The sequence below is a fragment of the Anticarsia gemmatalis genome, chromosome 16 (assembly GCF_050436995.1).
Source record: "Anticarsia gemmatalis isolate Benzon Research Colony breed Stoneville strain chromosome 16, ilAntGemm2 primary, whole genome shotgun sequence".
In the NCBI taxonomy this organism is placed as follows: Eukaryota; Metazoa; Arthropoda; class Insecta; order Lepidoptera; family Erebidae; genus Anticarsia; species Anticarsia gemmatalis.
In genome coordinates this window covers 1,422,600-1,448,260 of record NC_134760.1, presented here as the reverse complement: position 1 = coordinate 1,448,260, position 25,661 = coordinate 1,422,600, and the positions used below count along the sequence as shown (strand labels likewise).

Below are 25,661 nucleotides of genomic sequence, written 5' to 3'. Positions count from 1 at the left end.
TCTTGTTACAAATTTTAGATACTAATTTGTTTCAAGAAATTGCAATAAACAATGGTTCAGCTCTTTAAAAACAAATTTTATTTTTGATAGTGTTGTAAACGTTTCATTTGCGAACTGATAAATTGCCGTCAAAATTTCACCATCAATTAAAACCGGTGATCGTTTCACAATTTAACCGTAAATAAATAAAGCCTTTTCAGTAAAATTAAGCCAATTATAATATTTACTCGCTTAGATAAATAACACAAATGTATTTATAAACAAGGATCCACAATTTACAACGTATGAATAATTCAGCACAAAATGAATTGGGGTTATGTTTAACACAGATACCCCTTCTTGTAACCAATGCGGGTAATCTTTTCATTTTCAAATTACCCCTTACCCCGTATGGTAATTTTTGTTTTTCAGGCTTTTTTTGTATATTGTTTTGGACTGAAAACTCTGGAGGTTTGCGTGAAATGCTGTTATTATTTATTGTTTTATTAACTACGAGAGTTTAGACCAAAGTAGCTGGGTTTAGGTAAAAATACCGAGAAGTGCATTATGATATCGCAAATTCCTGCATGTACAAAGCTATGCTAAGCAGTTTCAATGCTTGGTGGTGACATTTTTGAGATATGGAGGTTCGAGCGGCTTGAAGAACAACTTTGACACTAGGTTGACCACTAACCATACTTTCATAGGCCTCATTGTGACTTATCTAGGGTATGGATTGTTGGAAAACTATTTAGAGAGGATTTTTTTATTTCATCTACAACCTAGCTATCGATTAAAATTGTATGAATTTCGTTATTTTTGCAGTACATTTTAAAACTCAAATTCTCGATAGTTGATAATACCGACAGCAGAGAATTGCACTAAAGGACCAATTAAATGTAGATTAACGACTCTAGTTGGAGAAGCTAAACTTAGTGTAAAATTGTCTTTAAAAATAGCAAAAATTGTTTACGAAGTATGAATTACAGTGAAAAGCTTTTTAATGGATGTTTTTGTATCGCAAAAATCTATTTATAGCATGTCTGCGACCTCGCTATCAACAACAAGCATCACAATGGATATTTTTGCTACAATGAGCCAATTATGGAAGTTTCAAAAGTTTTATTTTAGGAAAATTTCACAGAAAAATATACCAAAAATAAACAAGTTTTTCAAGCTTTTGTTCAAATACATAACTAAAATTATTTTGCCAACGTTCCTTGTTTACTAAATCACTTCATTACTACCCCATACCTCTTTAGTTAGTTTCGTTCTTTTTCTAGTAAATATTCTAAATACTTTACTTATACATAGGTAATAACATAGTATGTAAAATAATTAATAATTACATAATCATATCATGATAACAGATCCTCGAAATCAGTAACAAATAAAATCTAAATTACATAAATCTAAATATATAAACACTATGTATCTCTAATCAATTGTAAAATCTCCTACCAAAAAAAGTTATATATAAGTTTAATTATCTGTAAACTAAAATAAAAAACATTTTTCGTACTTATCAGTAAACAAACTTTAACCCAATATTCAAGTCAATACAAACTCAAGTAATGAGATTTCATTCAAACCTTTAAGGGCTTGAAGCCAATAAAAAGTTTGAGAACAAAGCTTCAAAAGTATTGACACTCCTTTCAGGGGCGAATCATTGAAATTCATTAGAAATTAAGGTGTGGCTTGTTAACAACGATTTTGCGATTCGCGATTATTAGTCGTAGCGATTAAAAGTAGTTTGGATCGGTTTTAAGAATTTTATTTTGGGGCTATTTTTTGTATATTGGGTAAATCGGTTGCATAGTCGTTTGCTTGGGTGTTTAAAGGGTTTAAAGGTTGTTTTACTACCGATCTTATTATTTCATAATTGTATAAGAGATAACACCTTATATAAGTTAAGATGAAATTAGAAAAGTAGGAATGCTGCTTTTCACTTTTTATTATATTGATCTCGCGTGAACAGGGGTCAGTTTATTACTAGTAATTAAACAAAACTAAGACAACTCAACGTAAATTGCTAAATCCCTTCTTCCGAAGTGGGTATCAAAATAAAAACGCCCCGATCAGTATAAAGTTGTTTTTAAGTACGCATTACCACCAAGAACAGAGGCAGCGAAATCAAGAAATGTCCTAAAATAACGTAAAAATAATTCCACAATATTCCTCTATAATAAACTGAACGATGAGCGAGGCGGACGATAAAGTTAGTTCATAAAACTGCACTACAACGAGACACAGTGATTATCACCTTGTTGTATATAGTTGAGAAGTTTTTAATGACTTTGTACACTGTTCACAATGGAGAATTTATTTAAATACAGTTGTAGATACATTTGGAGAAGAAATTTGAATTCGAATAATCTTTAGAAACGTTAATTGTTTTGTAAGATTTGACAAAATGTATGATGAAAAAATTAAACTGATAAAAAAGCCCTACTTAGACTTATAAAAATATGCTTTAATTTTTATTCATAGTTTCGTATTTCTGCTTTTATAAGTACTGTTTCCTTCTCTTGTTTATAAATAAACATATAAAATTATTAAAAATGTAAAGGATTTATCCATGGTTTACACGGTAACACACGGTAAAGACTTATACGTGCAGTAAAATTACCAAGTATATAAATTTTCTGGTTTGTTAACATTTAGAAAAAATAAATCGTAGATTTAGAAAGAAGATATTTCAAACAGCAATGATCAACATTCTATAATACCTTAATATTAAAATTTTCTTTTACAAAATAAGTAGAAAACGATTTAACGTAACCCATCCATTAAAACTTAACACATAAAATACTTTTTAACAAAAAATCGTCTCATTATCTCCCATACGCCCTACGGCTACAATGATAAGGGCCGGCTAATTGGCCTCCTTGTTTGTTCGGACACTTAACCTTTTTAAGGGCTACATACGTAAGGGACGTTCATTTTGGTTTTTTCAATGTGTAATGGTTTTTATGAGGGCGTGTCTTTTTAATTTTAGGACCCGTAGGTTCTTAAATATTGTTCTTAGAACATTGGATATTAAGGTATGTGTTTAATGTGTTTATATTTCGATATTTTCTGATATCCAAAACTTTCATACATTTTTTTAAACCTTGATTGTCCCGCTACTGAGCAATAGTCTCTTCCCGAACGAGGGAGGGATTGGACGTTAAGTCAACCACGCTGGCCAAATGTGGTTAAGGGGTTTTTGCATGCCTTGAAGAAAGAACTTTTAGGCATGTAAGGTTTCTAAGTTTGTTATTAGTATAAATACGAAACTTTGTCTGTTAAGCTTTGTAGTCCAAACTACTCGACTGTTATATAAAGACCCGGAATTATCGGGTACTTTTACGTTCAAAAACAGCCCCCCAACGGGTAAAATAGGGAATGAAACTTTAAAGCCGTCTGGAACAGCTAGTTTTTGAAAAGTCGATCACAAAATTCTATAATCTCATAGAAGCTTGAAGCTTAGCAATTATTTCAACACCTACACTAGATAATTTTTAATATCTAATTTATTGATAAATATCTTTAATAAATAATAAGACATAATGATATCTAATTAATAATATTTATTTATTTATAATTGAGGGGAGGCCTTTGCCCAGCAGCTGGACACTCAAACGGGCTCTTAAGCAAAGAAAAATATTGCTACTGCCGTCTTATTCTTAGTAATTTATCTTTGAAATAACCGACTATTTGTATAATTTCGTGTAGTGTCAGTTACAAACAGTGAGACGACAGGCAGCTGTCATAATTGTTCTTGTCTGATATTTGCTGAAGGAATTCTGTAGAATCAAGACTGTTGTAAAGGTTTAGTTTTAGGAATTTAAAAGTATTTAATATTAATTTAGCAGATTTTCTAATGAAGTAATTTTAGAGTTAGAAAATAATTTCGAAAATGTAAACTTTCTGAAAGAGATTTTAAAAATATTTATTTAAGCTTTATAATTTTAATATTACCATTCCAAAATAATGCGTGAGTGGGACATTGGGTTAAGTACCTTGACTTAAAAAATATTTTATGCGAGCCTAAAACAACCCCAAAAATTACGTCCCTTTGCTCATAAAAAGGACCTTATCATTTTATTTTTATTTCTATCCTTTATTTGAATAAAAATGTACCTTTCTATAGATCAATCTAAAGTCTATTATCCAATCATATTCGGTTTAAACATGACAAATAAATTTCTTTAAACACGGAACTCTAATTGTACACGACTGAATTTTTATTCTGATATTTGAATAGGACCCAATACTCTCCTATTCATCCAAGTACACTGTATTATATTGACAACGATTTTCTGCCTGCAACTTTGCCCACATGTCAAGATTTTACACTTATTCTGTGTTAATTTAAACTTTATACTACCTTTGACCAGATTTCATCTAAATCTGGTCCGTAGTTGCGTTTGATTGCGTGACAAACATGCATTCAAACATCATAACATACATTTTTTTTTTTTTTTTTTTTTTTTTTTTTTTTTTTTTTATGGCCTGCCCAAAATACACAAGTCCAACGTACCACTGCGGCCTATCGTGAGTCAAATTGCCTCTCCTACTTACGACCTTGCAAAGTACGTTGCGTCAGTATTGCAGCCACTTGTGGGAAATACACCGTCTTTTGTGAAAGATTCGCGGCACTTCGTCCAGATTATTAAGGACCTTAGATTGGAACCGGGCGATGTCATGGTGAGTTTTGACGTCGAGTCGCTCTTCACCAATGTTCCAATTAAGGAGTGTTTGGACGTGGTAAAGACCAAGCTAGAGGACAACGTGATGCCGTTTAACTATATTGATCTTCTTAAAAACTGTTTGGACGGCAACTACTTCCTTTTCCAAGGCCAACATTACCTTCAGATTGATGGCGTCGCAATGGGCAGCCCCGTTGCCCCTGCACTGGCTAATCTCTGGATGGAGCACTTTGAGGAGAAAGCATTGGCACTCGGACCAAAAACCATACGGCTTTGGAAAAGATATGTGGACGACATCTTCTGCATTATCCAAGGAGGTCAACAGGAAGTAGATCAATATCTAGAACACCTAAACTCCATTCACCCTAAGATGAGGTTCACCTACGAAATGGAGACGGACAGGTCGTTGTCATTCCTAGATGTGAGGGTTGCCGCGAAACCCGATGGATCCTTATCACACTGTGTTTACCGGAAACCGACACACACAGATAGATACCTGCACGCTACATCACATCACCATCCCCGTCACTTGCAGTCCGTTATGACGTCACTGAAGAACAGAGCTCATGACCTCTGTGACCCTGAACATGTTGGGAAGGAGCTGGAACATGTTCAGGAGGTACTACGAATGAACGGATACCACGTAAGTCGACGAAGGAACAGGATCACGAAACGGAGTAAACATCCGGAGGTCAACAGACAGCCCGCCTACTTGCCCTACGTCAGAGGAGTGACTGATAAGATCGGGAATGTATTGAAACAATACAGCATCAGCACAGTGTTCACGCCGGGGGCAAAAGTCAGCAGCATGGTGGGCACACCGAAGGATGTACTACCGTTTCAAACACCAGGTGTCTACAAGATCAACTGCAGCTGCGGTAGTTCCTACATAGGCCAGACTAAGCGGTCGATAGCTGAAAGGGTCAAGGAACATATCGCCGCTGTTAAGAACCGTCAAATCAGCAAGTCAGCCATTGCGGAACATCTACTTGAAGCAGGAACTAATCACTGGATTGAATTCCATCGCCCTCAAGTCCTCTCCACTGAACGACATTTCTACTCGAGGATTGTTCGTGAAGCGATCGAAATCAAGAAACATCCAAATTTCAATCGGGAAGACGGCTTCAAATTATCCGCGACGTGGAATCCAGTGATTACTGTTACAAAACCTCGCTATGTTTCGCAATCGGTTAGCTCACAGAATAGGGACACGGTTAGTGTAGTGTGTGTTGGCGGTTGGAAAAATCAAAATATGAGGGTGGATGGACATTCGTCCGCCTCATATACACGAAGTCCTGTCATCGCTGCTCCAGTCTGCCTGGGACCACGGCGAGTGCAACCTGCGCCGAAACGTTAGGCATTTTAAGGTAAAATGCGTGTTCGCGTTAATTCCCGTATTCTATTATACATGAATCATAACATACAAATTTTTAATATTACCAAAGTAAAACTAGAGTAGAGTAGAGTAGAGTAGATTAAATGAGAGAGTATTGACTAAAATCTTTATATATATAATTCTTCTGTAGTGTGTATGTCACTGAACTTCTTTTAAACGACTGGACCGATTTTGATGAAATTTTTGTGTGTGTTCAAGGGGATCTGAGAATGGTTTAGATTCACAAAAAAATAAAATAAAATTAAATTCTCACCTCACAGTTTTCGTTGCCATACTCCTCCGAAACGGCTTGACCGATTCTCATTAAATTTTGTGAGCATATTGAGTAGGTCTGAGAATCGGAAAACATCTATTTTTCATACCCATGAGTGACAATATATATTTTTTAATTTACATGGCAAAACAAGGTTTGCCGGGTCAGCTAGTATGTTTATAATATTAGAAAGATAACATCGAACAGCCCTCTAAGGGATACTTTGTAATAACAGGTCGTAAGCAAAAATAAACTTTTAGACAGCTATTCAGGCTTTAAACTTATTAGGGACTGTTATTTTTTAGTATATTACGGTTGCGTATAAAAGAGATAATGTTTGTTTGTTCGAAAAACGTGTACCTATTAAATGTGGTAAAAAATAATTGGTGTTTGAGTATGGCGTTTTCAAAATATTAAAAATTCCTTTCGTATCCTAAAATTTAAGGTATGCCTGCATCCAGACTATTTGTATGCGACAGTAAATCACAAGCCCCTCGGTACCTGGTTTTTTAGTTTTTTGTTCTATATTATTTTCTAACTGAATATAATAATATCTGTTGATATACTTAGTTACAAATATCTTTGAATTGTTCTCAAATACCAAAATTTTACATAAAGTAAACAACAATTTCAAAAGCATTGAAACAAGGTTCCCAATCCCGAAGTTAATTCAGTAAATACCTTGACACACATTAATTACTGATTATAGTCATAAATATAAAAGTCTTTAGCAAATAACCAAACTCTTGAAAAACGTTTTTGTTGTCTTTCATTGTGTTCCATCGGTAAGGTTTTTGTTCTAAACGTTGCTTAATAGGTTTATCGCGGTTTTTCAGTCCGCACTGAACAATAGTACTAATGTAATTAAGATAATTTAACGGAGGTCTTTTGTGTTTTATCTGAGAAATAAATAACTATAGAATGTACGTAGGTTACCGTACTTAGATACGTTTTTTATTGTAAAAATACGTAAAATGTTCACTGAGAAGTACCTTTACCTGTATATCTTCATGTTTTTTAAACGAGTAAATAGTCTCACCATTCTTCAATATTGTAATAGTACCAAAAGATATAGGCAAACTAACTTACACTGTCTGATCTAAATCAAATCTGAGACTTAAGTGATGAATCTCAAATAACTACTGCTGCTATTGAAAGTAAACCACAATCGCAACTGAGTAGAGTAGTGAAACCATAAACTTTAAATCAAATTTACTTAAAATCAAGAATATTTAAAACTGTCGTTATTTCTATATTCTTCCATTATCTATCCTAATATTCTCAGACACATCACAATATAATACATTCTTATATTTTATATCTCAACAAAAAGAAAACAAATATGCATTATACAAAGCCGACGATCCAAGTTCTTAAGCAACTTGGGCAGAAAATTAAACAGCTGAGCTTAGAAGATATACTTCTTTATAAGAGAGGATTATTGACGTGCACAGGTGATAAGATGAAGTGTATTTTGAATTTATATCGTAGGTTTTTTGAAATATTTGGCGTGTGTTGAGACTTAAATATTTCTTTTTTTGTTTTAAATGCTATTGAGAGGTAAAAAATTAAGAGTCTTTTGATTGATGCGGTTGTTGTTCAACTTAGAACTTATGAGTTTGCGTAAACAATTACAACTTAGCGTTAAAATCATATTTCTAAGTGTATCATTTTGTTAAAAGATCGACACAAATCTTTTGTATGTAATACTAATAATCTGTCTTAGTTCACAATTACTGTGTTCTACGTTATAACGTAAAATTTAGGTTTAATGTACCTATTGCATTGTTAGTGTCAAGTATTAGTACAACATAAGTGTACAGACCTATTAATTGAAGAGTGAGTGTGAGAGATTTGACTGAAATGAGAAAAATAACGTTTTAACTATCATCCATATTATGTTTTATTTCACTGATTGTATATTTCTTTGTTCCAGGTAGCCCCAAACATAATAGAATTCGTGAAATCACCAGTCAACATTATAGATTTTATAGCTACACTAAGTTTCTACATGGACGTTGTGGTGGAACTAACAGTTGTCAAACAATACGTCGACAAGGCAGACATTTTAGAATTCATCTCTATTATAAAGATCTTGAGACTGTTCAAGCTGACGAGGCACAGTCCAGGGTTGAAGATCCTGATGCATACCTTCAAGGCATCCGCGAAGGAATTAGCGCTACTGGTGTTCTTTTTAGTGCTTGGCATTGTGATATTTGCGAGCTTGGTGTATTATGCGGAAAAGTCTCAGGTAAGAGAATTTTGTTATTTGGTTATATATTGTGATAGATTATCGGATTTTGTTTGCATTAGAGTAAGTTAAGTTAGTTAAAAAGACATAAAATAGGATGGCCAGTGAAAAAAAAGAGATTTATGCCCTTAAATGGGTAGAAATACGAAGGCACTAGAAATTTTCACAAATACTAAAGAGTTAACAAGTGTCCTATTACGAATGTCAAAAGTAAAGTTTATTGTTCATCAATATTTATACATACATACCTAGAGGTACATAATATCCCATAGTAGCAGACAGAGAGCAAAGAACGCCACTTGGTACGATCTTTACAAACTTTCCTTGCCTCCATCCACATCCATTCATATTGTCATACAGGACCGCCTTAAATCTATTTTAAAAACGTTCTCATAACCATTCAACCGCATATTTAAGTTTCATACAATACTAGATTTCCTCCGACACATTGTCAAAGTATTTCACCAATGTTTCGTCACACAAAGGAAATAAAGTTTTTTACAAAAGCCTGAATCCAAATTCCAGTCTAGGCAAAAAATTTAAAGTACTTTTGTTGATTACGTAATTTCACTTGTATGTGGGGAATATGTTTGTGACATTTATGAACGGGGAAATATGTAGTTTTGTGCTGAATTCCAGTTCGTGATATGAGAAAATATAATGGAATTTAACGTTTGTGCTGTTATTTTTAGGAATGAATTTGGAGCTAGCGAAATGATTTTTGCAACGATTTAAATTGTTTTTAGTATGTTTTTTTCTATGACAATTATTTTGAGATAATTGCGTCATTTCGTAACTGATTGGAAGTTTTGCCTTAGGGTTGATACTCGGGTTAAACAATTGAAATTGTACATAGCGGATAATAATGTTAAGAACATAACACTAACAACTAGTCTAACTGCTAATAAACAAACCTATTTACCTATTGGTAACAATGCTGCAATATAACATTAATTATTTACATTTTATAATCTTAAAAACTGACTCAATGTAGTCTAAAGTAATTAGAAATGGTCTTAACTTCACAATAACTTAAAACATACCACATAAACATCCCAAATTGAACGTATTCTATCACACCGTATTGGAAGTCTGTCAATAATTTCGCCTGAACGATATATCGTCACAAAGGCTGTAACTGTACGTGTGTTGTTTTCAATCAGTGAATGGAAGATGGCGTCGCTTGATTGTGCTATTAGTGACTGGTGTTTGTGTTTTGGGGACGTAAGGTTTATTTTCGCTTGGTTTTTAGAAGAGATATACTCAATTTTTTTAGTGAAGTTGTTGGTGATCGATAGTAATAATCTAATATATGAATCAATAAATACATAAATTGTGTTTCCGTTCCTAAAGCAAAATAGCGTGCTAAATGGGGATGTAGTGTTAAATTACTAAAATATTATTCTTATGAATAATCAAAATATCCAGTTAATTTTCAATTCATGACGAATTTTGATAATTTTGTGTGTCTCCACTGGATTCAAATGTCAATTTTTTATATTTTATCAAAATAACAAACTCAGTTTGATCTCAAAATATAAAGTGAACCAGTTATATTTACAAATAAAATATCTTTCATACAATTTCACACTCAACGTATCTCAAAGCTAACATAAAAGGTCCCTATAATTTAAATTTCCATTGTGTGATTCAAAGCCACACGTGAGTTGTGACGTCACTATGACGCTAGCTCCGCTGTGTAACGCATACAGCTATTTTAGTTGACACATGCGATACCGCTGCAGGTTTTATGTGTTTAAATTAAAAAAATATATTTTAACGGTATTTATTTTAAGCGTTGTAATATTTTCCGTATCCATAATGTAAAAAAGAATTAATGCATGGGCATGCAAATTCCCCAACCCGTATTTGGCCAGCGTAGTGAATTCAAGGCCTAACCTCTTCCTCGTTTAAGAAAAGACCCTTGCCGAGCAGTGAGACAGCAATGGGTTAAAAAAAATTAAAGACTTTTCACTAAACTTATTAATTAAATGTTACATTATTAAGTTCCAACCGCAACTGTACAAGTACGTTAAAATTTGACGTTACATGAAAATTATTCAAACAAAAAGGTTATCCACACGTGAGTACAGTCGACTCTGACGCTATGACGCGTTCCGCTGTGTAACGCATTCATCCGTCTATTTTAGGTGTCACATTCGCTATTGCCGCTGTTTTTGAAGTGTTCGACTTTTATCAAACTGTGTTTTTGTTCCCGTTGTACAAGATTCTAAAGGTGCTTTCACACTGCTGTTTTGAAATGATTATATAGATAATGTACAAAACAACATTTTCTAATGCTAATATAAGGTACTAATAAAAATAAGAAATTGTTACACTCTGTTATAATTGTTAAATGTATTTAATTTGTTCAATCCAATTTTCTTAGTTTAGTATTTTGTTAGTTTGATGGCCTCCGTGGCGCAATGGTTAAGGTGGTCAGCACGCTACTACCACTGCGTCAAGAGGTCGTGGGTTCGATTCCCATACGTGACAATTATTTTCGGTCCACAAATAGTTGTTTCGAAAAAAAAAAGTAAAAACCTTAAACAGCATTTTGGCAGCTCCTTCAAGTATCATATTATTATATAATAATATATAAAAAGTATTAATAAATGACAAAAGTAAACTAATTTATTTTAAGTCAACATAACAACGTCATTCTGAAAATAAATTGTTTTTCATAATTCACGGGAACGCGGACACGGTTAATAATATTACAAAATGCATTATACTCCACGTTTTCGAGAAAAACAAAGTGATTAAGGCCAGAGGAGAAAACGCTGCAATGTATGTTGGTAGCGAGAACATTTTATCATACCAAATAGCCCTTATTATTTACAGACGAAAATTTTGATTGGTTTAAATTTTTATTTGTTTGTGAAATATTATTACTTTGACAAGAAAAAATGAGATTTGACTTAAATATATTTTGGTTAATTGTTAATTTTGTTTGAAACTTTATGATCATAACTGTAATCATAGTTTGGAAAGTTAAGTCATAGTTTGGTCCCTATGGGAAAAAGGCGTGATTTTATGTATGTAAATTAGGATTGTGGGAGTCAAATCCGATGCTTCTTCATAAAAAAAAAGTAATTGGGGCACCAAAACAATGCAAATGCCTATAAAATATATGCAGACATTCTGCAAATGAAAACACATTTTCTAAACGAAAGAAAACATTAATTAAAAAACGTATCTTTCACATAAATCGCAGTAACCATTACCGTACAATTCCCAGAACCAATTGTTTCCCATAGGAAAATGGATACAATTTTCTCGTTAACTCTCCAATAGCTTAAGCAATTTATTAAATGCATAGTGTAAAAGGCAATTCGTAATAAAGGCTATAAAAATGGCCGATCCATCATACGCGGTAAAAACGAAGTAAAAACTCGTAAATTTGCGTATCGACGTTAAATGCATATTACTTGATGTTTTATCACCCCTACTACGAGTATTCGAATAAAAACTGATCGTAACTTTTAAGTTTTTCCGTTTTATGACTTGTATTAATTTATATTACATGGAGATTAATGAATTAACCGTCTGGCCAAAACGTAATTTTGACGTAAGTGCATTCTCATCCTTATTAGATCTCTGATTAATATTAATTTAGATTCAATTGTATTTCAAAAATTATTATCGCAAAAAAATATTAAACGATAGTTATCTTGAATTGCTAAAAACTTGTATTTGATTTTCTTTGCTTAGTTGAAAAAAATTAAGATACAGTTTTTAATTGTATCTTAATTTTTTTATTTGGTTGGCCATAGTTTATAATACGATATCATATTATTACGTTCATAAATAAGTTGTACATTTTATTTTTATAGTTTATAATAAGAGTCGTTGATTGGTTAATATACTTTTCTAAATCCCAATTAGTGGTTTAATCGGTTGTTTCTTATATTTTTTATCGTATAACGACATAATATAAACACAAAAACTTTAAGTATATCATCAAAATTATAATTGACCCCTTACTACAATAAAATTTGACTACTATAATTGGTTTTGAAAACTCATAGTAGGAGCTAAACAAGGTAGATAGAGTACTTCACCCATGACACCGAACCATGGCGCTGAAATTTAATTGACTGTCAATTCGCTGAAAAAGGAACGACTCATGAGTATTCATACCGGCAAATTCAGTTTGTGATTGAAAACATTTCAATTAACGTGAACGAGAGAGTGGAGTGATGTTTTTAGTTGATTTGGGTTTTGTGTTTGTGTGTTTGTTTGTATGATTCAAATTATGTTGTTATTGTGTTTGAGTGTGGGTGAAATTACACTTATAATGTATTCACATTGTGTGTAGATTGGAGAAAAAAAGTTACATGCTGATGTAATTTTATTTAGCTAGAGCATAGGTCTAATATTGATAACCTATACCTAACCTAACCCCTTCCCCTTTTTTGGGAGGAGAACCCCATATTTTGAGAAAAGTATGTTACATTACTTATTTCCTTGTCACTTCAAAATGTATAAAATAATTTTGAGCACTTTGTTAGTTAGCAAAATTAAGGATTGAAAATTTCGTTGTTCTATGCAAGAACTAATAAATCTGTATAGCAAACTATCCTGTTAGATTTTCAAATCAAAATGCATCCATCAATTCTGATACATGCTACTAGAAACGTACAATGTTTTGAAAAGTGATGGATAGTGCTCGAAACGGCACTATTGATATTCTGCTGCAGGCAAACCTGTTAGTTTTCATACAGGCATTCACATTTTCAGTCTTTTGTTTGCAGTTCAAAAATAGGAATACATTTTTGGAGGGTACTAATTATTACGTAATAATGCATATAACTTAACACTGACTTAAATGTCATTGAAAGACCGGTTTCACCAATTTCTATGAGGTTTTTTGTACATATAGGCTCAAAAGGATACCGTCTTTTGAATTATATCATGACGTAAGTAATTTTTTGCAACTTTTCAGGAGATACAAATTTCTATTCCGTGTTTCGATTCTTTAGCCAATGACATCAAAATGTCAAAACTAAAAAATTACTTACGTGGTGATAGAACTTAAACGACGATACGACCATGATAAGTATAGAATAGCACTGTTCGAATGGTTGGTGAACTATAACTTTTAAATTCTCGCGTTACATGTTGAATATATAATAGGAAACGGGAATTAACGCGAACACGCACTTAACCTTAAAATGCCTAACGGTTGGTGAACTACTTAAATTACAACCACAAAAAACTTTGAAAAAAAAATTCTACCACCTTCAGAGCATGGAACCCTGAAAAGGCGTGAAGATAAATAAAGCCTCGGTTACACAATGGCGCCGTGTTTACTTTAACTCTGTGTTATACACTGCGTGACATTATAAATAAAGGGATGTGCAGACTAACTACAGGGAAATATCGATGTTATGTTCATTATAGAAATGGTGATCACTTGCTGTACCAGTGAATAAAATTATCGTATAAAACATTGCATACCTAAAAATTGTTTAATACATTTTTTGAAACAACAAAAAGCCTAACCCCTTCCTCGTTTGGGAGAAGACCCTTGCCCTTGTGGGACAACCAAGGTAAAAAAAAGGTTTAATTTATTAACCACCACTGGTTAATAAAAAATCTGTTAAAGTACTAGTTTATGTGTATTGTGTATAGATAAATAAATTTAATAAAAAAGTGAAATGACAATTCGAAATCCACCACTTTCAACGCTAACTTAATTCAACGGATTTCATTAGCGCAAAAAAAATATTTTCAACAAAATTCCACAAACCGTTTCCAATTTTATCGACAAACATATCGAAACCATCCTCTCTCTACAAAAACCGTACCAGCTGTTATATTTCCCCGCCTTAGAATGCGTTACAGAACTTTGCCAATATTCCCGGTATTGAAAATTTTGCGCCTCTCTGTTTTTTCAATAGGCCACGTTTTAGTGTCGACCTCGCTGTGAAAAAGTAACACGCTCTTACATATAAATGGACATTTTCTTTTTCTGGAATAAAATATAATGTAGATGCTTGTTATTAGGTTTTGGGAATTATTTTGTTTAATTTTTTGTATGCGGAGGTATTATTATGTATGTTTGCTGATATTGTTGTATCCGCATCTGCAAATATGTTTGCGATTACGCGGCGTTACGCCTTGTGCATGGTTTCTGAGAAAATCAGCCTTTTTACTCTTAAATACACTTTATTACTCTAACTCTTTCTAAACCGAGTGCGATTATTTAGCTAAGAGTAAAAGTTTAACAGACAGACAGACTGAATAACGTTTGATTTAATAATATTGTAAACTTGCGACCAAACTATCCTTTGTGAAATGATGTTGTTTGACTTCATACCAAACTTTTTATCATTTACATTGTTTAGCCGTGAAATCGTGACAAATGGGCAGACAGACTATATTAATAATATTAAATAAAAAACAAAATTGTTTTTGACTACCACTACTATTTTATAAAATCTTTCCTCCCTTTATAGTCTAAGATCCGACCGCGTGATTTATACGTTCACATGTTTGATTGATGAAATATAATTTTTATCGATATTTATAACTAAACCAATGCAGATCCGCAAAGGTGGCCATCTAAATTTGGCCGCAATTAATTTTAATTAAAATGTCATTAATTATTTATTGTTGAACAATTACGTTCACTTGTTATTGTTAAAAAATATATTTCATTAGAAAGAAATATACCTGAGATACCGAGAAAGGTCAAGGTGCCATCCCTCACTTGGCCGCAACCTAATGTCAGCCAGGTGTAAACAGGTATAATTTCGTTAAATATATACGTTCATAATGTATTATCATGTTATACATACCAAATTGAAGATTAATTCTTTCCCTACATGATGAGATATAGGTGCCTATGCAAAAATGCCCGCAAATAGTGACTGCCAACGATTAAAGATAAATAAAAGCGAGAGAAACTTAAGATAAACACCGCATGTCGAATAAAGATAGAGCATGCCAGCTGCTTGTCGTTTTCATGCTACTGCGCATGCGTTCATAGATAAGACTAAATACCGTACTGAATATTGCAATCACGTGTTTTTGACAGTCTTATGCGCCACATTGTGTTTTTTCAAGTCCAAAATTATAAAACTTTGTTATAATATTAATATTGATATATTTCATTCTTAACGTTATTAAAACGTAAGAATAAAATGAAGAAGTGTTTTTTGTTGTGTTATGAAAAGCAAGAAGTGCTTAACTTTAGTGAAGTATCATTTAAAAAGTGTTTTTTAATGATATTGTTTGTTATTTGTGATTTAATTTAACAATCTTCAGAAGATACAAACGATAAAGATTCTGACGTTTCAACATAAATATGAGAGTGACAGTTCTGATGATTCAAGTGACGATAGTACGTAAATGATTTTTTTTTCGTTACAAGTACTCCGATATGTATTGATAATTATCTAACTGTAAAATCTTTTTTATCATTTTTGTAATTTTTATCATTAGATAATAATAAAGAAGTGTTTGTATTTTTTATCATTTTTTATAATAAAAAAAAGTTGCATTTTTACGCGAGCTACTAGTTGAGCACCTTATCTATGAACGCATACGCAGTAGCATAAAAACGACAAGCAGCTGGCATGCTCTATCTTTATTCGACATGCGGTGTTTATCTTAAGTTTCTCTCGCTTTTATTTATCTTTAATCGTTGGCAGTCACTATTTGCGGGCATTTTTGCATAGGCACCTATATCTCATCATGTAGGGAAAGAATTAATCTTCAATTTGGTATGTATAACATGATAATACATTATGAACGTATATATTTAACGAAATTATACCTGTTTACACCTGGCTGACATTAGGTTGCGGCCAAGTGAGGGATGGCACCTTGACCTTTCTCGTTATCTCAGGTATATTTCTTTCGAATGAAATATATTTTTTAACAATAACAAGTGAACGTAATTGTTCAACAATAAATAATTAATTACATTTTAATTAAAATTAATTGCGGCCAAATTTGGATGGCCACCTTTGCGGATCTGCATTGGTTTAGTTATAAATATCGATAAAAATTATATATTTTCATCAATCAAACATGTGAATGTATAAATCACGCGGTCGGATCTCGTACTATTATTATTAAGAGAGCTCGCTCGAGGCGTGGGACATTTTCTATAAACAGAACTAATAAAAATGTATGAATTTTCTAAGAGGTATCGCAGTTTGGCATGGCAAAACCTCGTTAAGGTTCTATTTAGTTAAGGAAAAACGGGAAAAAATATTCAAATATTTTCTTGAAAATGTTGGTTCATTGTATTTTCTTGATACCATTAACATTAATGTTACATTATCATATATATTGTTTTAAATATAAAAACAATTTTCTGGGTTAACGAACTTTCAACACGGTGATACGATAAATTCATAAGCTGTAATACTGGCTCTCTAAGTTCTTATGTTATCGAGATTATTTATAATGAAAGATATTACGATTTTAACGCTCGTTAAACCATAAAAAATTGTGAGTCCGAATCAAATTGTAAATATTTTAAAATTTCTTAAAAACAATGTCTTATTTAGCGAAAGTCAGGCTAGCCTGCTAGTATTAAATGCCCTACAAACTACAGTAACAGTCGCCTACTAACAATATTTTATTGGTTATGGCTGCTAAACCTTTAACAGAGATTTGCAGTTGCATTCACTATCGCTGTAATCCTATGTCGTTTACTTTCTCAGGAAGAAATACAGTATCGCGAGTTTCTATAGTCAATATTGTGGATTAGCGAGCGTTTGACATTTAAAATTATTAAAGGAAAAAGGTTATTGCGCATCGCGATAGGATCGCTAAACAGTTTTTCTGTAGAAATAGTTGATTTGATCTATTCGGTTTTTTAATGACGATAGTAGTACTAAAACGCTTCTCAGTGCAGTTATACTATTCTCTAAGATCTTTTTTAAACAAACTTTTTCTGAATGGGTAATGTAAATTTTGCGTTGTTTAAAAATCTTTAGCGCGATTCTTTACCACTATCAACTAGCGACAACCTATCGAAAAATTTATAAAATCGTAGACAGCGCCTTTAGCGTGCGCCGTATAAATTATTATTGCAGCACATTTTAAATGTCAAATTCTGGATACTCGATAGTTCCGACTTGCGGAATCGCGCTACTAAAGAAAAAATAAGAAGTGATTTGTCAATTGAGATTACGAAAAATAGCATTGTGATAAAAAATATATATTTCTATAATTTTGTTTTTCTTCTTGCGTAGTAGCTACTTATCCTAAATACGTTGGTAAAATGCTACCCACACATACCTTTTAAGTATATTACTAAAATCTTAATAACAGTAAGTGATCGGTAGTGTAGGTGTAAAAGGACTATATAAGTGGATCAGCTGTTCTGTCTTTAAGTAAATTGAAAAGAAACATATTCTTGTTTGTTGACTTTATTTCTAGAAAAGTGTCTACTAGAGCGATGATGTTATTTGTATTGAGTAAACTTTATTTGTATCCTAGAAAGACAAACTAGAACTTCGTTTAAAGTTTGAAAAAAAAGACAGACATGAAATCAGTGACAGAAAATGTATGGTAATGGTATTTTATATTAGGGAATATAAATATTAATAACCAGCGATTTGACCCAACCCATCTAGTTTGACAGCCTCAAGCGCAGTGGTTCAAGTAGCCACGCTGATACCATTGCTTCGAAAGAATATACTTAACTTAATTTAGTGTAGTTGATCAGAAAATTAATGTCAATTGATAATTAAATATTTCTAGATTAAATGAATTTTAATAATGGCTAATTGTTTGTGTCAATATAATTCATTATTAAGCAAGAAAAATGCACGTTTCCCACCACATGGTGAAATAAAGCAAAAAATACGTGACCTAAATAATTAAAATACATAATCCACCCATACATTGTTATGTAAAATAAATAACAAGATATTTGTAATGAAACAGCTTAAATGTATTGAAAACAAACCATCCTACGTAATTTAATTAACATCTCGTTGGAAATCGGATCATCGGGGTGGATTAATATTAATTATATTTGATCATAACTTGTTATATACGTATAATATATTCATTACAAATATTGTTGTACTAGGTAATAGGTTATGTTATGTTAAATAGTTCAAGATAACTAAAACCGATAATACAATTATGTTAAGCAAGAATTATATTCTTGCAATATTAAATACGAGTACTCTCTCAAATATTGTATTTGCAGAATACAATATATGAGGAATACATTTAGTTTATGTCTGCAACGACCGTGACCTTTTTAAGTTGGGTAGGGATAATACTATAAGTTTTAGCAAGACTTAGATTCTTGAAAAATGAACAACAAATATTTTTTTTATTTATAAATAAACAGATTTATTTGTAAACATATTTTGATAAAACAAAAAATATCCATAAACCAATTTTTGACTAATTCCATTGAATATTTCTACTTTATAAAAGTATATCCATACAAAGTTTTACATTAATAATATTAGTGAATAGTACAAACTACAATTTTAATATGGTTTATAAATGAATTCCAGAAATAGTAGAGATACACTTTGAATATACCCAATACCAAAGATATAGCATTATTGGAGCACTAAAAGATTAATGATACTAGCACACGACCTACATTTTAAAGTTATCTACGAAATAGGTCGACATGAATGTATTAATTATTTCTCAATACTGATGTGTTAACGAAGCGTAGAATAATAATATAATAAGTCAGTTTGCAATTTGAGAAATCCTTGTGATTTTAGTAAAGTAAAGATAATTTAGATCACTTTCCGTTAACGTCAAAGATAACTTGCCTGTAAGGTTTTCAGATTTTTTTTTTAATAGTTGTAAGTAATTAGAATTATCTTTAAAATGTAGTATAAATGCTAGAGTAAAAAAATTCGTCACCATATAGTACGTACAATGTTCATATTGATTAATTCAGTAAAAAAATCTTGGGGATGATATTGTAAGGCTTACGTTACCCAACAACCATGATTGTTCGAGTCATCAAAAAAAATACTGCATTTAAAAAAGTTTAAAATATATTTCTTTGCCCACAGGACAACCCAGACAATCAATTCAAGTCCATCCCACTAGGCCTATGGTGGGCTATAGTGACGATGACCACTGTGGGCTACGGGGACTTAGCCCCGAAGACCTACCTCGGCATGTTCGTCGGGGCTCTCTGCGCGTTGGCCGGAGTACTGACGATCGCGCTACCGGTACCAGTCATCGTGTCAAACTTCTCCATGTTTTATTCACATACGCAGGTAAGTGAACTTTAAGGGTAATTTTTAAAATGTGAACGGTTTTTGGAATTTACGTTAATGTTTTTGGACGAGTAAAGTGACCAGTCGAATCTATGTAAGGACTCGGCATATAACATGCGACAATTGTCGTGCAGTTTTTATCTTGTTGCAACTTCTAGAAGCCTGATTCAAACCAGCCATTGGCAGCTTTGGTATGTACGAATAGACACCAAAACACGCGTTTTAATGGCAAATAAAAAAAAATTGTTTTCTATTTCGTACAAGTGTACAGAAAATAATATATAAAAATACTATTAATACATTTTAAACTCTTGCGTATTTTTTTTTTATATAAAATACGATACGGGAATTTCTGACTGACTGTTAGCCTGCAATCAAGGCGAGTGCAACCTGCATCGAAACGTTAGGCATTTCAAGGTAAAATGCGTGTTTGCGTTAATTTCCGTATCTATACAAAAATAAAAACAGAAACAGAAAAAAACTACTACTAAAATACAGTATGAAACCAAAACCTTATGTAATATAGACTAATAAATACGAAAACTTAGACAACGGTTGGCTTTTGTTCAAAGTGTGAAACGCGTGGTTTACGGTCACAAAACGTTAAATGATCCACAACTTTTTGCGGTTTCCTAACTGTGGTTTACATTTGGACCCGTCGGTCACACGCTCGGATATAGGTACTTTGAATAAACTGATTTGGTTTTATATTATGTGATCGTTTTAGTGGATGTCTTCATGACATTTGATAATGGAGAGGTGAAATTATATAGTGACCTTTATAAAATACATAAGGAAAAAAGTTTATTTGTATGTTAGTAGAATTTTAATGGTTGGATAATAAAAAACTAGCTAGCTTTTATAAGTTACACAAGAATATTAACAAAATACAAATATATTTAAACTAAATTATATTATCTAATATAAACAAAATCTAATTTAAAAAAAAGAAATAAGTAAAAGATATAAATTTTAATCATTATGCTATGTGTTAGTAGGTATTATATGACATGGCATCTCTTTAATCCAACACCTTTCGTGTCCCAAAACCTGCACTAAATAAAACCTTAACTTGACGACTGCAAATGACATGCCAAATTCAACGATTAAATATATTTAGTCTAGGTGAATCTTTAGTTCAAAATAAAATTATAAAAACTGCTACATACATTATTTATAGTTTATCTACCAATTTGTCTTAAAAGCACATCAACTTTATTTTTACCTGTGATGAAAAAGTAATAACACTTCAGAAAGGCATTTTAGTAGTACTTAATAAAATATGACTCTGAACATCAAAAGAGAGATAAAAATAATCCATGAAATATTTAAAAGTGACTACATTTAGAATTCTTAGCAAACTTATATTATGAGAAATAAGCTTCACATTAAATATGGATAGTAAATATAAAAACGGAGGAAAGAGGAGTCTGTAGGCTTACGTTATTTGGGTCGAAAAGTGGCTTGAAAACCAATCAAATAAATTTTCTTTATATCTATACTAATATTATAAAGCTGAAGAGTTTGTTCGTTTGTTTGTTTGTTTGAACGCGCTAATCTCAGGAACTACGGGTCAAATTTGAAAAATTCTTGCAGTGTTAGATAGCCCAGTTATTGAGGAAGGCTATAGGCTACATATCACCACGCTACGACTAATAGAAGCAGAGAAGCAATAAAAAATGTTACAAAACCGGGGAACATTTTGACCCATTCTCTCTTACGTGACGCAAGCGAAGTTGCGCGGGTCAGCTAGTATGGTTTACTCTTTATTTCATCACTTCCATATTTCAACCGGTGGGAAGGGTAACTAGCTTGCTAGCTAGTTTTCTAACAATTGCAAGTAATTGACGAGTATTTCCTGACAGAAAACTGAAGAATAACTTGACCTAGGACTGACACGGGACTTTAGTGCGCCACAGAAGCATTAAATTTGGAGAAATAGTGCCCAAAACTATCCGTTATTTACTACCGATATAGCTTAAAGATTGTGAAAATCTGTACTCCAAAAAAATCAGCCAGAGATTGCGAAAATAATCTCAATAAATGGGCTTATCAACACCAAAAATAACTTGAACCAGTAATTTCTGAGATAAACAAACAAACTCTTCAACTGTATATTATGAGTATGTACATTTGTACACCTTATTATTATATACATATATATAAAGCTATACATAATACATGTACATTTTGCGAGATATCTCTTAACACGGCACGTCACTTACACGGCGTGACGTAATTGGATCACGCGTGACGTCATTCCTCCATCTGATATGATTATTCACGGTAAATGTTTTAAAGGCAAGCAATCATTTTAGGTGGATTTTTATTTTATTTACGAATGTTTTTGAGACACTCTGTTAAAAATAAATTTTGACGTGTAATTTTTTTATGAATAATATATGTATTTTGTCTAATAATATGATATGGAGCTTCTATTCGTAACCAATAAGTGAGTAAGAGAATTTCTAAAATCTTTTTTTTACGACGATTATAAAAGCTACTAAAATAATTTTGAAACGGAATAATAATAGGAATGGAAAGATAATGTTATCATCGTCAAGTTGGTCTTTAACCGACTTCAAAAAAAGGAGGAGGTTCTCAATTCGTCGCGATATTTTTTTGTGTAACTGTTGGACAAAGAAACTGGGATTCCAAACTTAGTTTCTTGTTAGTTAGTTTATCCTTCGACCATATATTTTTAAGAATCCTTTATTTTGTTTTTTACCCATTACTGTCCCACTGCCCGGCAAGAATCCTCCCTCCTACCAAACGAGTAAGGGGCTAGGGCGTGAGACCATCACGCAGACCAAGTGCGAATCGGGGAAAATTGCATGTCTCAAAAATCCTTAGTACAGTATATAAATTCACTATGAATACCTATTTTCAAACATTTCAAGCCCGTTCTTTGTAACTTAAATGATTAAGTTACAAACAGTTTATTACAAGTTCTAATAAAGCAATACACGAACTAACCCACAGAACTTTACTTAGGTATAACTTACACCAACTTGTATATCATAACCTAAGTTTTGACACAATATGAAAACCACAGGAAGATTTTTCTTTTAAACTTTATCATTACTGCGGTGAAGAAAATATGCTTGATTTTGAACATAAAATAAGGAAAAGTTATCTTGACACTTATTTTAGTAAATCATGCTATTATTGTTTGGAAAATTAATGAGCTCTTCAGTAAGCACTACGTTTAAGATATCTAACTAACTCCATGCTATTTCAACAATATTGTCATTGCATACGTAACAATCAGAATTTCCCATTAATATACCCATGAGAATAGGTAGAGTCTTAAAAACTTTTGCATTGACAGTATTGGCAAACTTTTACTACTATTTACACACTTAATAATTAATATACTGTGGCCCTGCTTAATACGGTATATTATTATGTGGTTTCTAACTCAGACTTTAAAAAACTAATCCAGTGTCAATGTTAAAAGTGTAATTGATTTGTAGGTAATATGCCTTGCTTTCACTTGATTTTGCAGACGTATTTATAAATAATGTCGTCGCGAAATAAATATTTTAAAATAATCTTGCTGAAAATGCAAATATATTACTTTTTCAACAAAATCCAAGAGCGATGTTGGGACGCAAAAACGAGCGTTTAATTAAACTTGCCTCACGATTCTCGGAAGTCTTATTTGGACCGCGATATTTATGTCACCGTGAAGTTGTATTTTTTTATGTATTTTATTTTTAACTAGCTGACCCGCGCAACTTCGCTTACGTCACATAAGAGAGACATAATTTCCCCCGTTTTTGTAACATTTTTTACTGGTACTCTGCTCCTATTGGTCGTAGCGTGATGATATATAGCCTATAGCCTTCCTCGATAAATGGGCTATCTAACACTGAAAGAATTTTTCAAATCGGACCAGTAGATCCTGAGTTTAGCGCGTTCAAACAAACAAACAAACAAACAATCAAACAAACAAACTCTTCAGCTTTATAATATTAGTATAGATATACCCAGCGCATCTGCTGATCACCAGGTATTATTTTTATGGACTTTCTCGCCCCGGTTTTTCTTTTCAACGCGACTTCATTTCTCGAGAAAATACCTATTAAAGTTCGGATTACTTCTATGATAATACTTCGCTTGACTCTGAAATCGAATGCAAAGATCGGTAGTCAGACAAATACTTGTTATGCACTAAGTATCGCGATTTTCTACGTTCGATTTAATTGTATACTACACACTTTAAAATGAGTTTACGACTTACAATAATTTTAATTATTATAAGTTGATACACTTTTATGTTAAATATAATTTATTATTTTATCAACCCTATACACCCAAAGACCAACTTTTAAGTAAGTGTTAGATTGCCATTATAAAGAACGGCTATTGTTTACCAACATTTAACCGAAATATTGCTAATCAACGCTTCAACTACGATTTTATACAAAGAAAATCGTTCCTCCGCTCGCATCACGGACGCAGTCAAAAGAAAAATGTACAAAATCACCCTTCTACGTAATAAATATTTTTCCGCTTACGTCATTATAATATTAAGGATATCCTTAACAAAATATAAGTCAGGTAAGGTTTAATATCGCGCTATGGCGAGTAAATGTAGCGTGAGCAGCCATCTCAGTTCATTGCACATGCCCCACGCTTGTACCTTGTACCCTTATGTTTCACTTTGTGGGTATTTTTGTAACCATTTTTTTACCTTGGTTTTGTTGGGTATTGAGTGTTCAAGTTGCTGTTAAAGATTTTGAATATTGTATTAAAAATTTAGAAGGATCCAAATACGTTGTTTTTAATGTTTAGAAAATAATTTAATTATTATTTTCGAAATGGTAGTCCCGCCGATTGTATCCGTGCCTCTAAATTTTCAACATTATGGTTTAACAATGTGCATCTGTGACTATTTAGGTTCATGTCTTACCTAGTCGTTCATTTTGAAGCATTTCTAAGTTAATAATTTCATGCACACATAAAATCAATGTATTACATTCATAAAATCGCACCTTCTTCCCATAGGGCCAGGCAGAGACTAGAGAACGTCACTATCGTTCGGTAAGGTACAATCCTTACAAACTTTCTTCCTCCTTACTCCTTACTCTATGTTTAATTTATTCTACATTATAAGAGCGAAAAATTATAGAGATTCTTACACGAGCTGCAGTATTTAAAAATCTTCCATAATGTACGTCGATATTTGGCTAGAAATTAGGTTTAGCTCGGAGGAGTTTGACCCGAATACGATTATAGGCCAGACGAAAGGTCAGTGCAAAATGGATTAAGTCGTTAAAAGCTAAAATTTGACAGCTCAAAATGCCATGTTTCTTAAATTATTTATGGAATAATTGAATAATGGAAATAAGTTCATTGCGATCGACTCTCTATATTATTATCCAAATTAAAGTATCCTTTACATGCGGCAATATACCATATTGGTAACATTAAATACATTATAATATTTTGATTAATTGAACTATCTAAGGCATATTGTTGAGATCCTGAATAAAATACTTATAATAATATTTTTGGGATATTTATCTAGGCAGCATGAAATAAGTCAAATGCAGAAAAAATATGTAGTTACGTTAAATCGGTGCTTTTATTAATTGAAAGTTTAGTTTTCAAACACAAGTTAAGCTTAAAGTAAGTTTACAGTCACTAAGACGGTGGGCAAAAATAAGGCTGTGTTTATTTTTCAGATTTTCTCGCCACTGCTTTCACAGCTTAGTCTGAAACCTGAAAAAAGTTATAAAATATTCTACACTGAGGTAACTAAACCCAGAATAAACAAGCGTTCCCATTTCTTTGAATTATAAAAGCCTTAACAACTTATTGCCTGGAAAACCTCGTCTTATTT

At 32.4% G+C, this 25,661-nt stretch overlaps 1 protein-coding gene across 2 annotated transcripts in view; it reads left to right on the top strand.

Annotated features, from left to right (window-relative positions):
- Positions 1-25,661, top strand: part of LOC142979497 (potassium voltage-gated channel protein Shaw-like) — a 277,268-nt gene that overhangs the window by 163,918 nt on the left and 87,689 nt on the right. For both annotated transcript variants that reach the window (XM_076124428.1, XM_076124427.1), the window contains 2 exons: positions 8,259-8,573; positions 19,601-19,810. In XM_076124428.1, the coding sequence (XP_075980543.1) occupies positions 8,259-8,573; positions 19,601-19,810 (525 nt within the window). The remainder of the gene's footprint in view (positions 1-8,258; positions 8,574-19,600; positions 19,811-25,661) is intronic.